This window comes from Fulmarus glacialis, unplaced genomic scaffold, assembly GCF_000690835.1.
Source record: "Fulmarus glacialis isolate BGI_N327 unplaced genomic scaffold, ASM69083v1 scaffold10817, whole genome shotgun sequence".
Lineage (NCBI taxonomy): Eukaryota > Metazoa > Chordata > Aves > Procellariiformes > Procellariidae > Fulmarus > Fulmarus glacialis.
Window position 1 is genome coordinate 17,976 of NW_009223811.1, and position 19,326 is coordinate 37,301.

The window sequence follows — 19,326 nt, forward strand, 5'->3', positions numbered from 1 at the left end:
ATTTATTATTTACTGATTTTTGACATATGATGGATATGACATACACTATGTTCTTTTTAAAGGGATATTTTAGCTATTAGTTTGCCATGTAAATGGGTAGCCCCAGCAGCTGTCAACTATTTCACTGTGGAACTCAAAAAAAAACCAAGAAAGAGTAGAGTACTTTTCAGAAAAACAAAAAAGTGTGTTCCTCTTTAACAGACAAGAAAAAAACCCCACTTGATTAGTTCTACTGAAAAAGACTTAATCAAGAAGTCATCGCAATTTCATACAAGTAGCTAAAATCATTGTGCTTTACCCTTTGATAATATGCGTTTTGCTCAATATTTCCTGCATTTAATCCAATAAAAAAAGAAACTTTACAAAGATACATCTAATCCTAATTCAAAATAATGGAAAAGATTGCTGTATTTCTTACTAAGCTCTTCCAACAGTCTGCTAAAAAGTGTCTTTTTCAGTATCAGCACTGATCCCTGTTATGCCTCTGCCAGATGAACAAAGCCCTTTTCTATGCATAGATAATAACCAATTATGCTAAATCTGCCTCTTAACCACCTCTCTGATAAGTAACTGCACAGTCTTGATTACTGGCCCTTGAATTAAGGGATTTTTTTTTTTTTTTTAATTTATTTTTAAGATCAGAAGTTATCCCTACAGAGCCTTCTACAATTTCCCTGAATGAAGTTTTGACTCCAGAAACAGATGCATTGTCCCAAACGTGAAATTTGTGTGTGCTTTGACCCTGTAAGTTTTTATAAGAACAGACATTATCAAAAAAAGATGTAGTTTTATATTGTTTGGCAATTAATTTTATGTATGCCTGTGTAAGGTCACACTAAAAGTCCTGAAGCCCACTATGCTTAACCCTGAAATAGCAAACAACAGATGCCTAGCGAAGAGAAATTGCACCATGTGTCAGTATTTCTTCAGAATAGTATCACGACCTTAAGGGTCATGATAGCTTTTGGCAGCTGCAGCCAGAAGTATCATCCGTGTTTAATCAATCTAACAGCTAAAATTTTAGGAGACTTTTAGAGAAAGACACCTGCAATACAGCAGCTCTCTTGCTAATAAAACTTCAGTCTGTTTCTTTACAGAATAAACTAACCAAGAATTGCGAGACAGAAACAGATCAAGGAAACCATACATCTGGCTCATGTTATGCTGTCCTATTCCTGATACTGATTGATACTAGGCTCCATCTGAATGCAGCTCAGATGGATAGCTTAGCAGAAGGATTTCCAGTATGTATTATTTCCAAAATGTGTTATGGTACAATGAAAATAAGATTTCATACTATATTCCTTTACATTAGCACATGGAAGAGATACTTGCTTGAGAATTCACAGACAGTCTTGATTTTAGTAGTAATGTGAAAAGTAAGACTTAACAGCCTCCTAATGTCAAGTACTGATTCCCAGTCAGGAAAAAAAAGACCAAGAAGGATTAGAATTATGAACAAGAAATTAATTTCAGTTCAGAGAAAAATGTACCCAGACAGAAAGCATGAGGAAGAGAACAACTTCCCAATGGCTAGAAGCAGATCACTTGACATGACCTCCCTTTCACACCTTTCAAAGTAGACAGAGGGCAGCACGTAAGAACGTACAACTACCAATTCTAGCTTACAAGGGTATTTAGGAGGACATTTCGTTTAATAATTTGGAAGCTTATAATCAAAAAGGCGGATAAAACAGCCATGGAATCTATTCCAGAACTACTTTACTGTTGTGCAATACATTAAGGAAATTACTAAGTAAGTCAACCTAGCTATGTGAACCTGCATTACCTCAAGATACCTGGAAGACACCACTGAAATGAAAGACATAATAACCTAATAAGTGCAGGGTCACAATATAGTACCAATTTCTGATGCTGTATTACTGCACCATAACTCTGGCTTTTTGTGTGTATGGATTTTGTTGTTGTGCTTTTTTTTTTTTTTTTAAAACATCTTCACAGATCCACAGAGTACCATGAAAACAAACAAACAAAATCATAATCATGCAGAAATATCTCCCTCAATCTGAGATAACCTAAAACGAAGATCTGTATGAGCAGTCATATGTACCTCAATTTAATTCCCAGGCATTTGTGCCATCCTTCGCTTTCACTGCTTTCAACCTTTCAGAGTACTTTGTGGGTGGCAAAAGAACAAACACCAATATGAGTTTTACCGATCCACTCTTATCACACTGTTGATACTATCATAGATACCTTACTAACACCTTTACCTTTCAAAAGGAGTTTTAACAGATGGGGGAGCAGAGGGAAGCAAGCAAGCATATCCAATGTGGCTACTCAACCTTCTAAAGAACAGGGCTTCAGCTATTACTGCTTTTTCAAAGGGGAGATTGTTCAAGAAAGTCAACATGGAACCCTGGATGAAGCAAAAATTGCTGAAAAGCCAACTGATTGGTTAAATGCATCATTAAAGTAGAAAAATCAAGTAAGAATAGCCATGTGTCAGCATAGAACATGGCATTCAGCAACTAGAACATGGCATTCAGCAACTAGAACATGGCATTCAGCAACTAGAACATGGCATTCAGCAACTAGAACATGGCATTTGTTTTTCATCAGTAAGTTACAGTTTCTGTAGAGATCACAGTCTTACCATTTTAAGAAAGTTAGGCTGAAATATTGTCACTGGTTCAATTATCAACTGAATTACGTAAATATCCAGCAAGGCAAAAGGATCAGTATTTGAAATCTTAGTTCAACATGAATTTATTTCCTTACCACGTCCTGTCAGGGCAAGTAACCCTAATGCATGTTGATTACTTTCTGAACAGTTTAGGGAACTGCTTTTGAAGGAGCTAAGTCATCCTCCATGATCTCAATTTTTTCTTTCCCCCTCAAAAGTACACTTAAGAAAACCACAATAACCAAACCAATCAAAAAAAGTCCTTCTTCCCTTTAGCTAAATTAAACAATAGCACTCTTCACCCTGATTAAAATCTTCTTTTAAGGAGTAATTACCAGTGAAAACAAAAATAGTGAATTACCACACATTTCTGCTAGGGTATGCCAGTTTCACTTTTTCTGGAGCCAAACCTTTTTCAGATCCCAGTCTCCTCAGCTTCTCAGAGGTAGTAAGCAATTTTTTCACTAACTTAGATACAGTGACACTGAAAACATGCCTCCTTTCATAGAATTGCACAAACTTTCAACCAAATTACACTGTCACTTCCTCAAGACTATCAGTCATCTAAGACGACTGACATAGTAAAACAGTAGATCCAGTCAACAACCACCCCAGTATTCTTGCAAAGTACTTAATTTTCACCTTAGAACAGAAATTTTCAGTTGCCTGAAAAATCAATTTGGTCTTACAAGAAGCTCTTTGCTTCATGTTGTATTATTTCAGACTTCTTAAATTGTATAACATTTCCAAACTACCAACTGGATTTTCAGCCCTCAATAATTACCTCTCCCATTCCCCGAGATTCTAGGGCAAGAGCTTGAAACTCATGATTCATCTCATCCACAGATCGAACCTGTAGGAGGAAAAACAAGAGAGTGATCCATTAGTCAAATATATTTTCAAAAATTGAGTTTGTAATACTCCACAAGATTTTTGACAATTGAAAGCACACTCAAAATTTGCTACTCAATCGAGGCTGAACATGGTTTTAGATTTTGTGAACAGATATAGTTAGTGACCAATTTAATGAACCATGCTAATACAATAACATGCAAGAAATTCCAAGAGACTTTAAAATTTTAATCTTCATATATCCGGTTGAGTATCACTCACTATGGAAACAATGACCAATATTGCATTTGCAACAAATGCAAAAAAAAGTTAAATTAAAGATTTGGACATACTATATCCTTTGGAAAGGAGATGAGCCGTTGCACACAATGTTACTGAGTACACTTAGCAGCAAACAAAGAAAAGCTCACAAGACAGGTCACAAAAGCTACTAGCAATGTGTGGCTTTTAAAATCTAGTAACTGACTGCATTGTCACAATTTCTTGTGCTTTCTTCCAGGAAACAGCACTCTTTATTCTCTGTGTGTTGTCTTTTTTTGTTTGTTGTAAATATGAAAGGTGTATTACTAAAGCAAGAGCTGCTGCTGCAACAAACCACCTCCTTTTCCACAGCATGCAGACACAATGCACTGGGTGCATTCTTTCCTGAGAAAATGGTTTCCACAAGGAATTTTCAAAGCCATGACAAGCTTAGAAAAACAAATAAAAAAGGAAAATTCAGTTGTTTCTCCCCTTCCCTTCTTTCTCAACAGTGAGATGCTACAGGGTGAAATGATAAAGTTATTCAAGTTCAAAGTAAAATTAAAGTTTCCCTCCCAATACTAGGCTCTCCTGAGGAGTTAATTTCACCTAGTAAACCCATCTGTTTACATTAACAAATAAAACAAAATGAAGTTACTCCATACAGCTGATAACACATTAAGACCACTTTTCAAAAAATACTCGAACACTAGGCAAAGAAACAATCTTGTGCTTTTAATATTCTGGCACAAACAACTTTTTCAATTCTTTCTTAGCATTGGAAAAGCGTTAATTACCTGTCAATAGATGCTCTACTCTCAAAATTCTACTCTCAAGGTATTGTTATTGCCCCATAATCATTATAAACCATTAACTTCTGAGGTTGAGTGTCTCTGTACTTTTGAGGAAGATATTTCACAGCTCAAAGAAATATTCCCTCAGAAAGAACAATATTTTAGTTAAAATGGATTCTGAAACCAATTCCCAACAACTTCAGTGAGCTACTGAAGAGCAAATTTAATTTCACAGTGAATTATGGGGGGGAATCAGCACCCTGACCTTTTTCCAATGATGCTGACATTTACGTCAATTGGGTTGATTTTATTCTTTTAAAAACTGAAAGCAGATTTTCATGTATCCTTAAAAAAGCTAAAGACATTTTTTTAAATGAATTAAAAAATAGATTATTTATAATTTATGTGAAAGAAGCTCTTTTTTTACTAGCTCCAAGGGATAGTCAAATCTTTGTGCATGCACATAGAAAAATTAACTGTAGAAAAGGAAATATTCAGAAAGAAAAAAATCAGAAATTCCAATTTTGAAGACTTCTGAATTTTGATATTAGTTTCTGAAAACAGGATTTCTTCTACAGATGGTTGAGAGTTGATTATCTTACCATAAGCCACTCCCCATGCTGAAGTCATGCACTTTAGTTTCAATTACAATCAAATAGTAAATTAGATACTTCTGTTTCAAAAGGTAGTTTTGTTCTAACAGTATCTCTAAAGAAAATTTGTAGCTAATACTTGCCAAACTGTATTTACCATAAACATTACCCAAGTCACTGTTAGATAAAAAACAAGCAAGCTTGAAAGATGTTGAAGTTTTTTGGTTGTGGGTGTTTTTTTTTTTATTTTGGGTTTTGGGGTTTTTTTTGGTGGTGGTGGTTTTGTTTGGAGTTTTTTTTGTGCTGCAAGACCTAATACCAAATGCTTATTTTTCACAATTCAGCAAGCCCAAAACCATGGCCACACACACTTCCAAGTCTCCAAGAAAAGACAATCCAAGAATCAGGGTAACAGCACAGCGAACTCCTTTTTTTCCTGAGCAGTTCAGAGTCAACTCTAAGAAACTGAAGTTTTCCGGAACCATAAATAAACTGTAGTACACTGAACACTGATTTTGCTCACTGTCCCCCTTCTTACAAACATGAAATTTAAGTTAGTGTTATCTACTGCTATCAGCAGCAAGAGAAATAATGCAGTCCTTTTACTGTAGCAAAGAGGGTCTCCATTTCCGTTTCCATCAAAAACAGCAGCCCCAAATCCTATCCCGTATCATAAATACATCTTTCACAGATCAGTTTACAGACTGGAGAAAATACAGGCAGCACTAATTATCTTGTGAAGATCTGCTTTCTTCAATGCTAGCCCTATCACTACAAAAACATCCAGAATAGTGACAACCAAGTTAGATCTACTGCATATAAAGACATGTCTTCTCCCTGAAGGAGAAACTTTGGTTAGGATCATCTATATTACCAGGAAGTTTTATTTTCTCTAATTCAATGCCAACATTCACCTAATTCATATGTTCCAGAAATAAACATTTTTAATATATATTTTTTTTACCTCAAATTCAGAACATGAAAAAAAAAACCTCTCTATTTTTATTTAATTCCTTGTCATTTGGAATAATATGTAAATCAAAAAAGAGGCCTATGAAACATACTGCTCAACATTTACAATATTTTCCTGGTTTTGGTTGATTACATCTTTTTTCTTGTTTTTTTTCTCCCCCACAATCACTCTGAAGACTCCTCTTTCTCCATTTACCACCTACCTGCTTGTGGGATTAGTTGCCAGATCTAATCTTAGTTTTTAGGAGTTGAACGCTAATTAGCCTTTCCAACTAAGAGAAGCTGGCAATGGTTCCACACTTCTGATACACATCAGATCACTCCACAGGCCCCCAAATTATGCACAAATGGATACCACACACCAAAGCAGTCTTTAGGTACAACAATTCCTCACACACTGCTGTTAAATAGATAGAACGGCTTAAGCGTATCCATGAACTTTTCCCCTTTGACATACCAATAGAAAATTCTGATCTTTTTTCCCTTCCACAGAAACTGGATACAACATACCAGCATGTATTAGTCCATTTTTCATCACAGCATTAGGAATGAGATTTTAACACAGAGTAAAAACAGAATTGTATTTTTTTAGTAGACTCTTTCTTCTTAAAGTTTACATTCTTTCTCACCCCCCTGAAATTTACAATATAATTTATTTTAAATCTAGAGGCCTACGCAAAAACCTTCCTGTACGCTGTCAAAACTCCTGGTAAGAGTAGTTATCTCATTTCTACTGTATTTCACTACTACCTCACACTATGTCCTCTTTTCCTGAATGCTGCAACATTAACAAATAAACCGAGTTCATGACAAAGCTAAGCACCTAGCCAGCTACTGACTAACGGGACAGTCCTTCCATCCTTCCCCCAACAGCTTTTACCACTCCCCTTTTAATGAACTTGATAATCATCAAGTAAAAGGTTTGATTCAGAAGGTTTTTCTCCTTCTTTGTCTGTGCATGAGAATTTCACCAGATCAGCCAGCTGAACTGGCTAAAACACCACAGCAGCGAGACCACGAGATTTGACACAGGGAAAGCAACATGGAGAAACTGGTCTGGAGCAAGGTGGAGTAGGAGTACCTGCTTAGTGGAAGCTAGATGATAAACCAGTAACATGAAACCATGTCCTGACATAACTCAGGACAAAATTCAGAAGGCAGACTGTTGACTGGATAGTCAAGTAGTAGGATTACCACAAGAAACACTGCTTAAAATAATACCCATTTCTGGAATCCAGGCACCCAGATCCAGATCTAAGGACAAGTACTCTCTCCAATAACCCTGAATCCTGCCAGAAATCAGCTTCTAACCATTTTCTTGCAAAAGCAAAGATCAGCCCCTTCTTTGAAAAGAGTTGGAGAAAAACAACAAAACAAAAAATATGATATAAAAGAGAACAATATGACTTCATTTTATACAACAGAAGTGGTTAAACCAGCTGACCAGAAAGTAGGAAAAACACTTTTTCTGCATTAAGAAATTCCAAATCTCATCCCTCCCCTCCCAGGTGAATACCCTAACCAATATGACAAAGACAAAAAGGACACATTTTGCAGTTGAAGCTGTGGTACTAGGCCAGATATTCAACACAAAACACCTGGTAATTACAGTACTGTGACTGGAAAAAAAGGGAAGCTGCTGTTCACATTGCAAATGCTTCAGCCTTTTTCTTTATTTTGCTGAATGACTTTAATGCAAAATACCTTTCTAGTAGTTTTCTACAGGGGTGGCTCTTCTGCAGCATTTATCTTATGTATGATATATGCTTATGGCAGAGACTTAGCATTATTAGCAAGTTAAACTCATTTAAGAACACAAAAATGGTTCTATTTTAAAACACAATACATAGCAATTATGCCAGCCCTCCATTAAGTTAAACACTGTCTTGTAAAGTCATGTCAGACACTTGACTAGATATTAAAAAAAAAACCCCAAACCCAAAAACATTTCAGATGGGTAGCCAGCTTGAAATTACTAAATGAAAATAATATTTTAATACAAATTAAAACATTAGACACAAATCTAGTAGAGATTTGTAACAAAGGACAACAAGGGAAAACTATACAAGCCTAAACTGCAAATCCCCAAATCTCTATCATGAAATATTGCAGTTCAGGGCTGTATATAGAGATTTCTATCCTAGAATATTTTGCCAAATTACCTAAACTGTCCTTATTTTCGTTTAAAGGTCAGCCGATAGTGCATCCAGATAACAAAAGCTGTTGAGCAGCTGAGGAGGCAACTACTAAAATCACAGCTGAACTGTTTTGTACACAAGTTGGTTACAAAATACTAAACATTTTGAGAAAACAAGGCATTTGTTTGATTAAAGCTGCCTTTGGCTAGATACATCTTCTCATACCTCTTTGAAGCATCAAGGAACCAAAGGTCCACTTACTACCAAACTGGTTAATAAAAGTTGCTGCTCCCAAGTAATTCAAAGTCTACAGGTATGCTGTGTTTCGAAAAGAGGTAACATTTTCTGAAGACCATATGGAAACAGTAATACAACTGCAGACTTAACTAAATACTCCAAAATGTCCAAGCTCCTTAAGCAGTCCGAATAAACAACATGTTAGGCATTTCTGAGAAAACACTTAAGCAACTAATTTTAAGTTCTAACACGTATTTCCATGGTTATAATCTCAAAAGCATAACATCTTCCCCCAGTAAGTATTTAACAATTTTCATTGCATTAAAATACAGTGTTCTAAAACCAACTCAAGCTTTTTGCAGGAAGTGAATAATTCTTCAATCCCTGTATTTTAGGCTTCTTAACTCATATTCTCAGATCAAGCTATACTTCTGCACTATATGATCCTTAATATATTCAAATACTCAACAAAAACAAATTTAGTTTGTCAATTTAGTTGGCCTGCAATCACTCTGGATCTTAATGTTCTTGTGTTTTATTTCGTTGTGAACTTTGTATTGTACATTTGAGAAGCAATCCTACCAGTGCTGAGGACACCAACAATGAAAAAAATGAAACTAGGAGATTTCAAGGTAGGGTTTCTGCAGCATGTAGCAAGGGGTGAAAAAAAAAAAAACCCTACCACTCAGCCAAAGCACTATCCAGTCTGCTGAAAAAGCTAAGTCACAAAGGGGCAAGGTGATCATAAGAGCTGGCACTTGCATAAACAACACTGACCAAATGTTTTGCTTGCTTTCTTTTCAATAGGAGTATTAGTAATCTGGAAGCATGCACACAGGAGAAAGGAATTTCCTAGGTTTTTATGAACAGCGCGCATATATCTATCTCTACAAACACATTTAAAATTATGCTGGATAGCATCTCACAAGTCACTGCCAAGTTTGGAAATTACAGATCTACTTGCCACAGACCATACAGAGCAAGCATAACAGGACACCACTTCCCATGAAGAAAAGCAGAGGAAAATGAAGCACATCTTGCCACCTGTTTCAGAGCTACGTGATGGTTCATTGGCCTAACAAGACTCAGGAACCTCAGGTTCTGTTCCCAGCTATGGAATGAAACATGCTCTAAGAAACAGGTAGTTGCACTCATTCCCCCTGAACATGAACTCTTCCATCACATAAGAAACTTACCTCTTCCTTGCACAGGCTGTCATGCCTGTCTTCCCACCCAACAAGTTCAAACGTTGCTCTAAGAGTGGCAGAACTGTTTAGCACAAGTTTTAATAAGCTACTGTCAGGTGTCCTCAAACGCAGGATTTTAATCCCTACAGTCAAATACTGGTAGAACTACCAGCCTCACAGAAATTAATAATAATGTGTCTGTACTGAAACCAGATTTTGTAACTATTTATAAAAGTTACACTGTTTGCTCCATTTGAAGAGCTAAAGTGATATATTCCAACATAAGTAGGGCTTATAGTTTATTCTAAATAACTCAGCAGGTTTCTCAGCAAAGTCTTTTAATTGTGTAAGAAATTATCCACTCAGACGAGTTTCTAAGAAATGTACAGAACAGGAAGTCAGGGTCACAGATGTTGCAGAAGTTTGTAAAACAAAAGTCTAGAGAAGAGACAGTAGATAAAAAGTTTATATATAATTTTACAAAATAGAAGAAAAATCCCATAAAAACTTTTCCAATTAGAGTTTATTTTAAAATGGAAAATTAATTTTTTAAATTTAATTAAAACAATTGATTAAAATAATATTTATCCATGCATTTTTTAGCTTATTATTTAAATTAGCTACAAGAAAACGTAGTTCTTCAAAAAAAAAAAGGGGCTCCCTGGTCCTTTACTGCTTGTAAATCAAACTGAAGAACTGTCTTTCATACAAGAAAATGTACAGGTTCAATGTTCAATGTGAAATAGTTTAGGTGTAATCCCATCTAGTTTGGTGAGATTATTAATCTTCCCCCTACTGCACTTAGACACGCGTATACTATTCTGCATCTCTCACTCCAATGTTCCTGCATAAATATACCACAAACAAAAAAGGAAGACACTAAATATATTCAGAAGCTTGAAAACAAAGCTGTGAAATGAAATTCGAATTGCAGTTCTTGTCTAAACATGCTTATTACTTAATTGGTGCCAATTACTTAGTACACGTACAGGACAAATCTCTTTTTTCTAATTTTAAAAATCCACACTTTTCTTGTTAAGCTAGTCAGTTAGGCTCACCTTCCTCTAACAGGGTAATAAGTGCTACCAGCGACGTAACAGTTTAGGGCAATTCATAAGACAAATTTCTAACCATTACTGTTCAATTCTACACTGAAAGGCTTTGTGAGTAATAACACTCTACAGCTACTTCTATAAGGAAGCGTGACATTAATTTGCCGCATTGCTTTTTTGAGACATCAGCATCCACTACTTCATCCTTAGCTCTTATTCAAAAACTTTATTTAGTAAGTTAAAAAACTTAACAAAAGCCTTGAGTACTCTCTAGGCAACATGCTACAAAAAAAGACTTAAAACTTTGCCTTTTCTGAAGATGAAAACTCTGTATAAACCCAAAATTTATCTACACACAAGCAGGAAGTAGAGACAATTTATCTCAATATATATTGTAATGATTAATGAAACATATAACTTTCATTCTGATAGTGTCAACAAGCTTTTCTTAAATGCGTTAACAAGAATTGGAACAATTAGAATGTACAGGCCTAGAATCAAGTAAAAACTTCCATAAATTAACCTTCTACATTGCAATCAAGACTTCTTTTTTGCTGATGTGTTTTCTTTAGATATCTAGATTATTTTCACTTTTCTACTTGCTACCAGAGAATCTGAAACAGAACATCTCCCCCCTTCCTCCCCAAAGTAAAAAACAACCTTTAAATTTTTGTTTCAAAAAATTATTTATTTTTTAATACCACCTTAAAAAGAATGTGATTTTAAGGAATGCCATGGAACGTAACTGATTTATAAACAATATAATCCACATCAAGAAAAAGATTTTGTACATATGTATATACACACCCACACCCCCCCCATTAAAAGTGGGGCTGAGGAAACGACAAAAGTCACTCTGACAGAGTTTCCAGGAAACAGTTTTATTTTGTGTTATTGTAGCACTGATAGCAGAAAAGTTCCTCCCACCCCCAGCAATTCTGGGTATATAGCAATCCCCTTCCTCAGAGCATTTACTTTCATTTTCTTTACTCCCAAATATGGCAGATGCGTTTACAATAACATTCATTTTTCAAGAATATAGTTTTCAAGAACACTAGATGCAAAAACTGAAGCTCCGCCAGTAATTCTCCCACCCAGAAGTTTCTAGCATCATGACTTCTTCTTCATTGCAGTCCAGTACCCTTTGAACAAGCTCTGTTGGTTTTTTTTTTTCTCCTCCAGCAGGCAAGAGGAAACCAGGGTATACCAACACAGCCTGATCTTCTCAAAGTGGGTGCCTAAAACCAGAGATGAAGAAGTGGAACTACCTAGACTTTAGGCAATTAATTGAATCACAGGTGATACAAACAAGAAATTCAGAGTTTTTAGATTTCTCACTCCATTACGAATACCTAGTTGTTCGAAAGAAAGCTGCTGATAAAGCACACAACTTCTCTGTATCACCAGCATAAAATGGCAGTGAAAAAAACCAAAGTTTCAAATATATGCCAGTCTGCTTCAAAATCTACCTTGATTCTTCGAGCCTTTAAACTCTGCATAACCTCAAGGACAGCCAGAGAACATTAAAGCATGTTTCCTTTAACGTATTTTAAAAGAATTACTACAGGGAAGCCTATGTTTTCTACTTTATCTGTCTTTAGCAGGGGAATGGACACCCAAATAAATTGCTGTTATCAATTCTTTCAGCTGTTTACTAAGGATGTTCCCTTTGGACAATATGTGTATTTAAACTAGCCACAGATTGCCTAAAAGCTGAAAAAAACAACCAACTGTAAAAAAACCTACAAAGAGACTACTTCTAATTTAATAAGACTCATTTTTAATTCAGTAAGAGCAGCAGCTTAGCCTTGGACATTACTATCTCATTACATGTTGGCCAGCATAGTCCTTCAAAGGAAGTAAAAAAAAGTCTAAAATAACACCAAAGATACTATACTGATGACAATTAAGCTACTGGTAATAAAGTAGGCTATTTACAATTCAAATCAAAGTAATAAAAGCTTTGTAACAAAAATTAGTTCAAAGACTGGCATTAATACATCTGTGTTACGGTGGATTTAAAGCCAAATTCTTCAACCTTCTCACTTAAGAAGCCAAAATTTAAGAGCACTTATACGTAAAGGCAGCTATCAGCACATCAACACCAGAAGTTAGGGTAGGTAGAATCAGTAACTGTGGACACACACAAAAAAAAGATAAATTTTTTAATTACCATCTAACAAAATAAAGGAATTGATCTTACAACCAAAACTTCTGATTAGATGTCTAAATTCCAGGTTATTCATTCTCATCCAAACTAAAATATTCCCTCAAAGCGATTCCCCTGCTTCCCCTCACATACTTACCCACCACTCTGCTTTGCTCCCTGTGAATGTCAAACTCCATTGTCTTCACTAAAAAGAAAAAGCTTTCACGTAACTCTTCTGTTACCTTCACAAGGATACCCAAGGGCCCTCATCACCCTGACTTTAATGTAAACTGTACCAAACCAAGGTAGTTCAGAAAACTAAATGTAGCTCCTCCATGCAATAAAGCAGTGTCATACGTTTTCGTAAGCACCAATTTTAATCATATGAAAAAAAGAAAGAAAACTACATTCTAAACCTGCAGATAAGAACTTAGATTAAGCAAAATAAGTAACACCAACCCACATTTAAAATATTTTTATTTACTTGACACCTTGAATAATAGAAGTGAAAACATATGAAGAAATATACTGCAAATGCAAAATGCCTGCATGACTACATGCCGCCTCTTTTTCCCCGAGCTTACTGGCTCCCACCACCTTATCCTAGATGTCTATGCAAAACTCTCCTAGAATGCCCAAAACTTAGCTTTGGGACAAAACTCCACAACCACATAGCAATCATGTTTGGAATGAGGCCTCGCTCATAATCCCACCTAGAACCTGGAGCACATGGAAATAAAACAGAAAGAAGCTTCAACTGGCTCTGTAAGCAGCTTGTGAATTTTAATAAAGACACAACTAACACTACAATCTACAGAGGGAGTAGCAGTTCACAGTGACAATATGCAGTGGGTGGGAATTTGTCAAGTATCTCACGAGCTGAAATTTTCAGCTGCAGTTCAAAATGTTGGTGAAAAGGTCAGAAACGATGCAGATGCATCGAAATGGCAATTGTGATTGGAAGGGGTGATTAAGGAAAAGAGTCTGAAGAACAGAAGTTACATGGAATAAACTTGTTTGCACAAGTCAGGTGACTCCAATTACTTCCCTTGTCCTGGCGACAGTTAACATTAAGATGTCTATTCCATGCACTATGTGCTTGAAACTACTAAAAATACAAATCAAGTATTTGCAAAACACTCTAATCATCTTCTCCCCAGCTAGGGAAGTGATTTAAAGTGTATCACAGAACAGTTCTCAACACTTTCCTTTCAGTTGAATTACATGAAAACACCTTGCAGTATGTCACAAAATATTCCTTTTTAGCTATTTCAAATCAAAGAGAGGGAAAAGACAGACAAGTTAACTCTTCCCAGCTATGTCTGCTGCCAGAACTGTGAGAGTCACAAGCAGGTAATAAGGTGATGTGTCAAGTACGCAAGTTGTAAGACATTTCGATTTTTGAAACACACAGAAAGCCACAATCTTAAAATTCACCTGAAAAACCTATGATATTTGCTCCAAATTATACAGCACCAGTATGATGGAAAAATCTCACCAAGAACTTATTAAACAAGGTTGTTTTAACAGGGCATACAACATTTTTCAAAACAGGAATCAAATGCCCTCCCCCCAGCTCTCTCCTAACCACAATGGAAAATCCTTCCAGTCTAAGATTTCTCATCCTAGTTTGTGAAGCTTGAAAAGTTATACTAATTTGCAAGTTTGAGAAGCTGCTTAAATCATACATTTGACATTCATAATCTGGGTTTCTAGTTAAGTGGAGCTAAATGCTACTGTAATTAATTGAAGAAAATAGCAAAATAAAAAATTAAAACCACTGCAAACTTAAACACAGAAAGACAACACTTATAACAAAGTTGTTATAGAACCTGTTGATTACAGAAACAAACAAATGATCGTCAGAACAGCTTCAGATGGACATTGACTTTATAGGGAGGAGGAGCCATCGATCAGCCAAGATGGAATTTGAGCTTTTACTATGATAGACTAGCAATAAAAGGGAAGTATTTATGTGCTGCATAATTGCTTAGCACTTGAAAAAGTCTTAAAGTATCTGTTTATGAAAGTTATTTTGAAAGCACCTTAAAATAGTTACATTTCACAATTATACTTCAGTAAAAGTTGCAAACAAAATCAGGAAATAAAAAAATATGGACTGCAAGCTCACTTAGATTTCTAGGGACAGTTTTAAGTAGAATCTATAAAAGGAAGAACTAATGTTTCAGGAAACGCGACTCCCACTGTAAGGTCTGGAAACAGATTATGTTGTTCCCAATTTGAATGATGAGATGATCTTCATTGTTCCAAGGGATGGCTACATGACTGTGAGGTCTCATATGGGAAAATTATTTCCCAATTTCCATTGCACAAATGTATTAGCATATCTTATTTGAACAACAAACAAAACAATCTTATTGTTTAAAATAAGGCAAAATTTTTGCTAGAAATTGTCCATTTTATCCTGGAGGCAACAATGTTAAACATTTGCACATTTTATTAGTTTAATAACATTCACGCATTTTCTCATGGCTGTATTAATTCTAATAGATCCCCATGGAAGTCATGCTGAATACTTGCAAAAAACGATATATAGAGCTTCTCCTCCATAACACAGAAGTGCTAAAAAGCTCTTGAAGTCAGCAAGACTCTTTCCTTTGTTCTCCCCATCCCCCCAAAAAAGGATTTTTCTTTGTTTCAGCAGCTATTCACAAAACTTCTCCAGAAGTTTGTAAATTCTAACAGAAATGAGTTACAGCAACTGCAGCTCAACTGAAGCTTTGTGCAAAGACACAATTTATATTATTTTGTTTACAGCACCACTATCCTTCAGATGCTTTGAAAAGGCTGCTACAATCAGCGTATTTCTCTGGCATTCTTTTACTTACCAACTCCTGCTTCTTCAGGATCTGACAAAGGCTCTGGTAGACCTAGCTGCAGGACTCTAAATTTTCGTCACCAGTTCCTACCCCTTTTCCCTCTACTGGAGGCAGAGAGAGCAGAAGAAGCAAATAACATGTTAAAATTCATAACCAGATGTATTTAGCTTAAACTGCTGAAGTGCTTAAGTACCTTTGCCATGAGGAAGGGAAGTAGATAGGGGAAAAGACAGGACAAATAGCTTGGGCAGTATCACACCGCTCTAGCTCTTTGCTTCAGCACGCGGAAAAAACATTTGCAAGTACTCTGACATCCAAGAAAATATATCCTGAGCTTCATAAAAACCTCGTCTCTGTAACTCCAAATATTATGGACTGCCTGCTGATCACTAAGCCTTTGTACCCTAAACAATTCTTCATTACAGAAGTGATGTGAATTAATGACAAACAGATCACTAACCTATCTGCAGCCCTGTGGGGATGTTACAAAAGGCTGATGCCACAGTGGATAATGGTCTTCCTCAGGTGCAGTGCTATCAAAGAGTCTGAAGTGCTTTTTTGGTCTTGAGGGAAAGAAAAAAAGTCAAAAACCCAAGTGAGACAGTGTTTATACTTAGTTCATTATCGTTTATAACTATTTCCAATATTAAATAAAGGAAGATGAATGAGACCCCAGGACAGTTATTTCTAGATTAAGAGGTTTATACTTAATCCTGTCAGTTAGTGACCAGATGCTCACTGCTGTTTTAATACGAAGGGTGACAATGGCAGTCTCCTGAGTCAGACTGCACTTTTGGCTTTGACATCTTGTATTGAAGAGTTGCACATGCATTACCTTTCAGCTGAGTGTCCGAAGGTTTTTGGTTATCATCTCTCATGCAAATGAGCGCTCCTCTAGGCTCTGCCCTCCCTTACGCTGCCAATTATTCTGTATAGCCTCCCTCTCTGCCAGCAAAGTAGTTCAACTTTCCGAAGTTTTTGCCGTATGAGTAACTGATGTCCATCACTGTAATTTTCTGTTGCTACAGCTGAAGCAACCTTAGAAGAACACAGACAGAATGTGAATGTTAACAACATCACGCATTTCTGTGTCTCTTATTCCAAAATGTTCTATGAGCCAATGATACTAGTTTTGAGTCAGAGTGGCTAGTTAATTCAGACACCAACGTGTCAAGCATACACTTATCAAAAAGATTTTTCCATCTCAACTACGAGTTGAATTCCATTCAACTGTGGTGTATTTGAACTTTGTGCTCTTCTCTTAAATGTGTGTGGCACCTGAAATTTTTCCATCTTGATAATTTCCAAATCAGCATACATTAAGCCTCAGTACTACCATGGAACTCCAGGATAATCTACTTGATCTTTCCCTGTGCTATCAATGGCCTCCAATGCTACTGTGTATTAACACAGAATAGAATATTTCAGCTGGAAGGGACCTTCTAGTCCTTCCACTTGCCTGACCACTTCAGGGCTGACCAAAAGTTAAAACTTGTTATTAGCAGCATGAACTGCCTTCCAACTATCGATGCTTCACTGAATTTCCGTATTTCATTTCTCAATAATCCCTTATGAGGGACAGTGACAAGCAATTCTTCAGTTTTTTAACCAGAGTAAAAATTAAGTATCTTGCTAGACAAATAATTATCTTTACTGAAGACATTGTCTTGCCTTATGCTTAATAAGATGTTCAGTTCTTTTGAAGACATTTCAGATGGCTTTCACAAGATCAAAGTAACATTTCCCTAGTCTTCCCAGGAATTAGTTTCTTGGAATTAATCAAGTACATTTATTAACTTCTTATTCAACTGACTTAGAATGCGTTACTCGACTTCTTTAGCACTTCAACTAATTTTAAGATTCTTCAAAATCCATCAGTGATTCCAGCCAAGTTGATCTGTTGTTCTTAAAAACAAATTGCTCACAATTTCTTTCAACTTCACTTCCATGTACCACCCAAAGAGTCAGTCAAAACTATCAGGTATCTTCTGGCACAGAAGAAAATACAAGGTTTTTCTACATTCTGTATTTACTTGAATCCACCTCTTAAGGCCACAGGCTTATGGCAGTTTCTTGCCAGAAGACTAGTAGGGTTTCAAAAGACAATTTAAGCTATCCTTATTTTCAATATATGAAAATTTCTTACTTTTTATTATTTTTGCTTCAAAAATCCCTGCTGTATTTACAATTTTCCATTTTTGTATTTCACTTTCTACACATTTTAAGTTCCTACTGAAACAGTGGGGCTAGAGCTCCATTGTCTTCACGAAAAAACGGTTCAGTCTTGCTGTATTTATCTAAAACTCTTTTTTATTACTTTGGCATTGTCTTACATTCTTTGACTGCACTATGGCATGCTAAAATTTATCGACAATTTTAAGATATGCTTAGATAACGTATGGTGAACCAAAGATTTCAGTATTTTCATTTCTACTTCTTACCTATATAATAACCTGGGCAACTGGCTCCTGTTTGAGCAGAGGAGTTGGACCAGATGACCCCCAGAGAACCCTTCCAACCTCAACCATTCTGTGATATTTATCTACTATACTTATTTCTATAAATTTTCTTTCCAGTTTTTCTCTAAATGCATCAAAATATTCTATCTTTCATATATTCATCTACACAGAGATTCTGTCTACTCAATACTCAGAGAACACAATTGCAACTAAACTCCTTCCACAGTTTGCATAGATTTAGATTTTAGAAAACCCATTTATTTAGTACTTCTAATTCCAGAGTTGTCCATTCTTTAAAAAAAAAAAAAACACAACAGTAACTTCTGTCTTAACAAAATCCCCCAAAACACTGGTACACAGAACACTCAAATCAAAGAACTGAAATGCAGAAGTCTCCTGATCTGTACTTGATTTCTGTTAGTTCATATTGCTAACGAAGAATGGGAGCAGTGAAAAATGGCAGAACATAAAGACAGTACTGATTACAGTAAGTTGGAAAACATTATTTTCACATGGGTAACAATGCACAGCAAAGTAAGAGTAAGAGTAGTTTCCCCTTCACTAAATCTTCATAATGCATAAAACCACTGAAGCACTTTAAAAATATAAGAGTAGTTCCCCTGCATCCCCCATTCAAGTTACCAGAAAACACACATGATGTTCATGACATTGACCTGCTGGAGGAATACAGAAATATTTTGATGGACCTGATTATTAAACAAAGCTGCTGATTAAGACATGGCTCTGATTCCCACTGGGGATGGAAAGCAGGTGGCAGAAGAGAGATGCAACTGTTACTCAGCATTTCCTTATCGGTGAATAATTCTATCAGCCTTGGGAAATGCCAGTGAAAATCGGCACAGTTGCTTGTATAACAAACTGAACGCCGCCAAGGAAAAACCCAACATTTTCATACTCAGGAAGTGTGTCCAAGTGGACAAGTAGAATATTTTAGAATTTTGTATTTACAGAACTTCTTTACAGTTTCTGTGTCAGTGTAATATAGAATGTGATACAGCATGAAGTAAGATGTCAGGGGATAAGATTTTTTATTTTGCTATGTAAATCAGTGTAAGAGGAAGAAAAAGTAAAAGAGTAAAACCAGAAAAAAAATGCCAAAAGAAATCAAAGAATGAGAAAAAACAGATGAAGAAAAAACCAGACAC

The 19,326-nt window shown here is 35.9% G+C and overlaps 1 protein-coding gene across 1 annotated transcript in view; it reads right to left on the reverse strand.

Annotated features, from left to right (window-relative positions):
• Positions 1-19,326, reverse strand: part of LOC104079774 (pumilio homolog 2-like) — a gene marked incomplete at its 3' end in the record, with an annotated part of 33,589 nt that overhangs the window by 13,007 nt on the left and 1,256 nt on the right. The window contains 1 exon segment of the mRNA XM_009581925.1: positions 3,432-3,500. Coding sequence (XP_009580220.1) covers positions 3,432-3,500 — 69 coding nt within the window.